Source organism: Aegilops tauschii, chromosome 2 (assembly GCF_002575655.3).
Source record: "Aegilops tauschii subsp. strangulata cultivar AL8/78 chromosome 2, Aet v6.0, whole genome shotgun sequence".
Classification (NCBI taxonomy): domain Eukaryota; kingdom Viridiplantae; phylum Streptophyta; class Magnoliopsida; order Poales; family Poaceae; genus Aegilops; species Aegilops tauschii.
This window is the reverse complement of record NC_053036.3, coordinates 515,974,099-515,982,256: the sequence shown is the minus strand read 5'-3', so window position 1 is coordinate 515,982,256 and position 8,158 is coordinate 515,974,099. Positions and strand designations below refer to the sequence as shown.

At 47.4% G+C, this 8,158-nt stretch overlaps 1 protein-coding gene across 1 annotated transcript; it reads right to left on the bottom strand.

The window, feature by feature from the left end:
* Positions 1-5,636: 5,636 nt before the first annotated feature.
* Positions 5,637-6,086, bottom strand: LOC109739647 (uncharacterized). The gene has a single exon (XM_020298713.1). It carries the CDS (start codon positions 6,084-6,086, stop codon positions 5,637-5,639), a length of 450 nt encoding a protein of 149 aa, XP_020154302.1.
* Between the last annotated feature and the right edge of the window lie 2,072 nt (positions 6,087-8,158).

Below are 8,158 nucleotides of genomic sequence, written 5' to 3'. Positions count from 1 at the left end.
CCAAGTATTTGGCGGATAAGAAGGATGGCAAGGTTAACAAAGGTATATGTGATATACATGTTATTGATGTGTACCTTACTAATGCTCGCAGTAGCACCTGGGTATTTGATACTAGTTCTGTTGCTAATATTTGCAACTCGAAACAGGGGCTACGGATGAAGCGAAGATTGGCTAAGGACGAGGTGACGATGCGCGTGGGAAATGGTTCCAAAGTCGATGTGATCGCGGTCGGCACGCTACCTCTACATCTACCTTCGGGATTAGTATTAGACCTAAATAATTGTTATTTGGTGCCAGCGTTAAGCATGAACATTATATCTGGATCTTGTTTGATGCGAGACGGTTATTCATTTAAATCAGAGAATAATGGTTGTTCTATTTATATGAATAATATCTTTTATGGTCATGCACCCTTGAAGAGTGGTCTATTTTTAATGAATCTCGATAGTAGTGACACACATATTCATAATGTCGAAGCCAAAAGATGCAGAGTTGATAATGATAGTGCAACTTATTTGTGGCACTGCCGTTTAGGTCATATCGGTGTAAAGCGCATGAAGAAACTCCATACTGATGGACTTTTGGAATCACTTGATTACGAATCACTTGGTACTTGCGAACCGTGACTCATGGGCAAGATGACTAAAACACCGTTCTCCGGAACTATGGAGGGAGCAACAGATTTATTGGAAATCATACATACAGATGTATGTCGTCCGATGAATATTGAGGCTCGTGGCGGATATCGTTATTTTCTCACCTTCACAGATGATTTGAGCAGATATGGGTATATCTACTTAATGAAACATAAGTCTGAAACATTTGAAAAGTTCAAAGAATTTCAGAGTGAAGTTGAAAATCATCGTAACAAGAAAATAAAATTTCTACGATCTGATCGTGGAGGAGAATATTTGAGTTACGAGTTTGGCCTACAGTTGAAACAACGCGGAATAGTTTCGCAACTCATGCCACCCGGAACACCACAACATAATGGTGTATCCGAACGTCGTAATCATACTGTACTAGATATGGTGCGATCTATGATGTCTCTTACTGATTTACCGCTATCGTTTTGGGGTTATGCTTTAGAGACGGCTGCATTCACTCTAAATAGGGCACCATCAAAATCCGTTGAAACGACACCTTATGAACTATGGTTTGGCAGGAAACCAAAGTTGTCGTATCTTAAAGTTTGGGGTTGCGATGCTTATGTGAAGAAACTTCAACCTGATAAGCTCGAACCTAAATCGGAGAAATGTGTCTTCATAGGATACCCAAAGGAGACTGTTGGGTACACCTTCTATCACAGATCCGAAGGCAAGACATTCGTTGCTAAGAATGGATCCTTTCTAGAGAAGGAGTTTCTCTCGAAAGAAGTGAGTGGGAGGAAAGTAGAACTTGATGAGGTAATTGTACCTGCTCCCTTATTGGAAAGTAGATCATCACAGATACCAGTTTCTGCGACACCTACGCCAATTAGTGGGGAAGTTAATGATAATGATCATGAAACTTCAGATCAAGTTATTACTGAACCTCGTAGGTCCACCAGATTAAGATCCGCACCAGAGTGGTACGGTAATCCTGTTCTGGAGGTTATGTTACTAGACCATGACGAACCTACGAACTATGAAGAAGCGATGGTGAGCCCAGATTCCGCAAAATGGCTTGAAGCCATGAAATCCGAGATGGGATCCATGTATGAGAACAAAGTATGGACTTTGGTTGACTTGCCCGATGATCGGCAAGCCATTGAAAATAAATGGATCTTCAAGAAGAAGACTGACGCTGGCGGTAATGTTACTGTCTATAAAGCTCGACTTGTTGCAAAAGGTTTTCGACAAGTTCAAGGGATTGACTACGATGAGACCTTCTCACCCGTAGCGATGCTTAAGTCTGTCCAAATCATGTTAGCAATTGCCGCATTTTATGATTATGAAATTTGGCAAATGGATGTCAAAACTGCATTCCTGAATGGATTTCTGGAAGAAGAGTTGTATATGATGCAACCGGAAGGTTTTGTCGATCCAAAGGGAGCTAACAAAGTGTGCAAGCTCCAGCGATCCATTTATGGACTGGTGCAAGCCTCTCGGAGTTGGAATAAACGCTTTGATAGTGTGATCAAAGCATTTGGTTTTATACAGACTTTTGGAGAAGCCTGTATTTACAAGAAAGTGAGTGGGAGCTCAGTAGCATTTCTGATATTATATGTGGTTGACATATTGCTGATTGGAAATGATATAGAATTTCTGGCTAGCATAAAGGGATACTTGAATAGGAGTTTTTCAATGAAAGACCTCGGTGAAGCTGCATTTATATTGGGCCATCAAGATCTATAGAGATAGATCAAGATGCTTAATTGGACTTTCACAAAGCACATACCTTGACAAAGTTTTGAAGAAGTTCAAAATGGATCAAGCAAAGAAAGGGTTCTTGCCTGTACTACGAGGTGTGAGATTGAGTAAGACTCAATGCCCGACCACTGCAGAAGATAGAGAGAAGATGAAAGATGTTCCCTATGCTTCAGCCATAGGCTCTATCATGTATGCAATGCTGTGTACCAAACCTGATGTGTGCCTTGCTATAATTTTAGCAGGGAGGTACCAAAGTAATCCAGGAGTGGATCACTGGACAGCGGTCAAGAACATCCTGAAATACCTGAAAAGGACTAAGGATATGTTTCTCATTTATGGAGGTGACAAAGAGCTCATCGTAAATGGTTACGTTGATGCAAGCTTTGACACTGATCCGGACGATTCTAAATCGCAAACCGGATACGTGTTTACATTGAACGGTGGAGTTGTCAGTTGGTGCAGTTCTAAGCAAGGTGTTGTGGCGGGATCTACGTGTGAAGCGGAGTACATAGCTGCTTCGGAAGCAGCAAATGAAGGAGTCTGGATGAAGGAGTTCATATCCGATCTAGGTGTCATAACTAGTGCATCGGGACCAATGAAAATATTTTGTGACAATACTGGTGCAATTAGCTTAGCAAAGGAATCCAGATTTCACAAGAGAACCAAGCGCATCAAAAGACGCTTCAATTCCATCCGGGATTTAGTCCAGGTGGGACACATAGAAATTTGCAAGATACATATGGATCTGAATGTTGCAGACCCGTTGACTAAGCCTCTTCCACGAGCAAAACATGATCAGCACCAAGGCTCCATGGGTGTTAGAATCATTACTGTGTAATCTAGATTATTGACTCTAGTGCAAGCGGGAGACTGAAGGAAATATGCCCTAGAGGCAACAATAAAGTTATTATTTATTTCCTTATATCATGATAAATGTTTATTATTCATGCTAGAATTTTATTAACCGGAAACGTAATACTTGTTTGAATACATAGACAAACAGAGTGTCACTAGTATGCCTCTACTTGAATAGCTCGTTGATCAAAGATGGTTATGTTTCCTAGCCATTGACATGGGTTGTCATTTGATTAACGGGGTCACATCATTAGGAGAATGATGTGATTGACTTGACCCATTCCGTTAGCTTAGCACTCGATCGTTTAGTATGTTGCTATTGCTTTCTTCATGATTTATACATGTTCCTACGACTATGAGATTATGCAACTCCCGTTTACCGGAGGAATACTTTGTGTGCTACCAAACGTCACAACGTAACTGGGTGATTATAAAGGTGCTCTACAGGTGTCTCCAAAGGTACATGTTGGGTTGGCGTATTTCGAGATTAGGATTTGTCACTCCGATTGTCGGAGAGGTATCTCTGGGCCCACTCGGTAATGCACATCACTATAAGCCTTGCAAGCATTGTAACTAATGAGTTAGTTGCGGGATGATGTATTACGGAACGAGTAAAGAGACTTGCCGGTAACGAGATTGAACTAGGTATCGAGATACCGACGATCGAATCTCGGGCAAGTAACGTACCATTGACAAAGGGAACAACGTATGTTGTTATGCGGTCTGACCGATAAAGATCTTCGTAGAATATGTAGGAACCAATATGAGCATCCAGGTTCCACTATTGGTTATTGACCGGAGAGGTGTCTCAATCATGTCTACATAGTTCTCGAACCCGTAGGGTCCGCACGCTTAACGTTACGATGACAGTTATATTATGAGTTTATATGTTTTGATGTACCGAAGGTTGTTCGGAGTGCCGGATGTGATCACGGACATGACGAGGAGTCTCGAAATGGTCGAGACATAAAGATTGATATATTGGAAACCTATGTTTGGACATCAGAAGTGTTCCGGGTGAAATCGGGATTTTTCCGGAGTACCGGGAGGTTACCGGAACCCCCCGGTAACTTAATGGGCCTTAGTGGGCCTAGGTGGAAGAGAGGAGAGGAGGCCAGGGCAGGGCCGCGCCCCCCTTCCCCCCCAGTCCGAATAGGACAAGGAAAGGGGGGCGGCGCCCCCCCTTCCTTCCTCCCCTCCACCTCTTCCCCCTTCCATTCCTAGTCCAACATGGAAAAAGGGGGAGTCCTACTCCCGGTAGGAGTAGGACTCCTCCTGGCGCGCCTCTCTTCCCTTGGCCGGCGGCCTCCCCCTTGCTCCTTTATATACAGGGGCAGGGGGGCACCTCTTGACACACAATTGATCAACGATCTTTTAGCCGTGTGCGGTGCCCCCCTCCACCATATTACACCTCGATAATATCGTAGCGGTGCTTAGGCGAAGCCCTGCGTCGGTAGAACATCATCATCGTCACCACGCCGTCGTGCTGACAATACTCTCCCTCAACACTCGGCTGGATCGGAGTTCGAGGGACGTCATCGAGCTGAACGTGTGCTGAACTCGGAGGTGCCGTGCATTCGGTACTTGATCGGTCGGATCGTGAAGACGTACGACTACATCAACTACGTTGTGTTAATGCTTCCGCTTACGGTCTACGAGGGTACGTGGACAACACTCACCCCTCTCATTGTTGTGCATCACCATGATCTTGCGTGTGCGTAGGAATTTTTTTGAAATTACTACATTCCCCAACATCTCGCCCGTCGGCTTGGTCGCTGTGGTGCGGATGGACCATAGTACGGACTAGAGATCGTCGAGCCAGCCCCTGCCGCAGGCCTCGAGCTTCTTCTTGAAGGTCCTTGGATTGAGCCTCTCAGGACCTCTTCGTTGGCGAGCCTGGCCATTGCTCCGAGGGTGTGCCACCGAGGCGTAGCATATCTGCGTTCCAAGGTTAGCACAATATATTTTGAGAAGGTTGCTGGTGAACTATGAGCCATTGTCGGTGATGATGCGATTAGGGACCCCGAAACGGCTCACGAGGCCCTTGATGAACTTGATGGCCGAGCCAGCCGGGATGGTGCGGACAACCTCCATCTCCGCCCACTTGGTGAACTTGTCGATGGCGACGTAGAGGTAGAGGTAGCCCCCGGGCGCTCGAGGGAAGGGGCCCAGGATGTCCAGCCCCCAAACAGTAAATGGCCGGGAGAGCGGGATGGTCTGGAGGCCCTAAGCGGGCTATTGATTTTTCTTGGCATGGAACTGACAGGCATCACACGATCTTACCAGCTCGGTGGCATCATTGAGCGCCGTTTGCCAGTAGAATCCGCTGCGGAACGCCTTGCCCATGAGGGTGCGCGATGAAGAGTGATGCCCGCATTCCCCGCCGTGTATGTCAGCCAACAGCTCGCATCCCTGCTCCCTGGAGATGCATCATAGAGAAACATCATTTGGCTGTTTTAGGTAGAGCTCATCGTCCTGGATGCAGTATGCAGTGGCCTGGTGGGCCACACTCTCTGCATCTTCATCCTTTTCGGGCAAGGTGCCTTGGAGAAGGTACCTCTTGAACTCCTCGGTCCAGCACCCCTCCTGAGGCTCAAGTGCGAGGAGCAGGTGGGCTCCCGAGGTCGGGCCGCAAGCTGGGGCGCCTGAGGGGGGTGCTGGAGGAAGATCCTCTTGAGGTGATGCTGGTCCCGCAGCAGGGGGAGCTGCCGATGGCTTGAAAAGCCGCTCCTCAAAGACGCCAGGCTCCTGGGGTAGACACCGAGACACCCTCTTGGCGATGTCGTCCGCCTCCTTGTTCATGCCGCGTGGCACGTGCTGCAATTCCAGGCCCAAGAATCGTTTCTTGATTTTGCGTACCTCCTCGAGGTATGCCTCCATGTGCTCGTCCTTTGGCTTGTATGCCTTGTTGGAGAAGTTGACGAGGAGCTGGGCGTCGCCCCTGATGGTGAGACGCCTCACCCCCAAAGCTGTTGCAGCCTTGAAGCCGGCGATCAGGCCTTCGTATTCTGCGATGTTGTTGGAGACCTTCTCGCCCTACTGTAAGCAGAGTTGCATGGCGTAGTAGAGCTTGTCCTCGGTGGGCGAGATGAGCACGACTCCAGCCCCCGCGCCCTCACGCGTGAATGCACCATCGAAGTACATGACCCAAGCATCCGGTGCTTCACTTTCGGGCGAGAGGGAACGGTCCTTGCCCATTTCATGGCCAGGGACGTCAGTGTTGGGGAACGTAGTAATTTCAAAAATTTCCTATGCACACGCAAGATCATGGTGATGCATAGCAATGAGAGGGGAGAGTGTTGTCCACGTACCATCGTAGACCGAAAGCGGAAGCGTTAGCACAACGCGGTTGATGTAGTCGTACGTCTTCACGATCCGACCGATCAAGTACCGAACGCACGGCACCTCCGAGTTCAGCAGACGTTCAGCCCGATGACGTCCCTCGAACTCCAATCCAGCCGAGTGTTGAGGGAGAGTTTCGTCAGCATGACGGCGTGGTGACGATGATGATATTCTACCGATGCAGGGCTTCGCCTAAGCACCGCTACAGTATTATCGAGGTGGACTATGGTGGAGGGGGGCACCGCACACGGCTAAAAGATCAAACGATCAATTGTTGTGTCTCTAGGGTGCCCCCTGCCCCCGTATATAAAGGAGCAAGGGGGAGGTGCGGCCGGCCAGGAGGGGCGCGCCAGGTAGAGTCCTACTCCCAACGGGACTAGGACTCCCTCCCTTTTCCGAGTTGGATTAGGAGTGGAGGGGGAAAGAAGAGGGAGAGAGGAAGGAAAGGGGGGGCGCCGCCCCCTTCTCCTTGTCCTATTCGGACTAGGGGGGAGAGGCGCGCGGCCCTGCCCCGGCCTCCTCTCCTGTTCTCCACAAAGGCCCACTATGGCCCATTAAGCCCCCGGGGGGTTCCGGTAACCCCTCGGTACTCCGGTAAAATCCCGATTTCACCCGGAACACTTCCGATATCCAAATATAGGCTTCCAATATATCAATCTTCATGTCTCGACCATGTCGAGACTCCTCGTCATGTCCGTGATCACATCCGGGACTCCGAACAACCTTCGGTACATCAAAACATATAAACTCATAATATAACTATCATCGAAACGTTAAGCGTGCGGACCCTACGGGTTCGAGAACTATGTAGACATGACCGAGACACGTCTCTGGTCAATAACCAATAGCGGAACCTGGATGCTCATATTGGCTCCCACATATTCTACGAAGATCTTTATTGGTTAGACCGAGTAACAACATACGTTGTTCCCTTTGTCATCGGTATGTCACTTGCCCGAGATTCGATTGTCGGTATCTCAATACCTAGTTCAATCTCGTTACCGGCAAGTCTCTTTACTCGTTCCGTAAGACATCATCCCGCAACTAACTCATTAGTTGCAATGCTTGCAAGGCTTAAGTGATGTGCATTACCGAGTGGGCCCAGAGATACCTCTCCGACAATCGGAGTGACAAATCCTAATCTCGAAATACGCCAACCAACAAGTACCTTTGGAGACACGTGTAGAGCACCTTTATAATCACCCAGTTACGTTGTGACGTTTGGTAGCACACAAAGTGTTCCTCCGGTAAACGGGAGTTGCATAATCTCATAGTCATAGGAACATGTATAAGTCATGAAGAAAGCAATAGCAACATACTAAACGATCGAGTGCTAAGCTAACGGAATGGGTCAAGTCAATCACATCATTCTCCTAATGATGTGACCCCGTTAATCAAATGACAACCCATGTCAATGGCTAGGAAACATAACCATCTTTGATCAACGAGCTAGTCAAGTAGAGGCATACTAGTGACACTCTGTTTGTCTATGTATTCAAACAAGTATTACGTTTCCGGTTAATACAATTCTAGCATGAATAATAAACATTTATCATGATATAAGGAAATAAATAATAACTTTATTATTGCCTCTAGGGCATATTTCCTTC

Bases quoted from the DNA above. Each gene is read 5' to 3' on its own strand.
- LOC109739647 (XM_020298713.1), bottom strand. From the start codon at position 6,086: ATGGAGGCATACCTCGAGGAGGTACGCAAAATCAAGAAACGATTCTTG.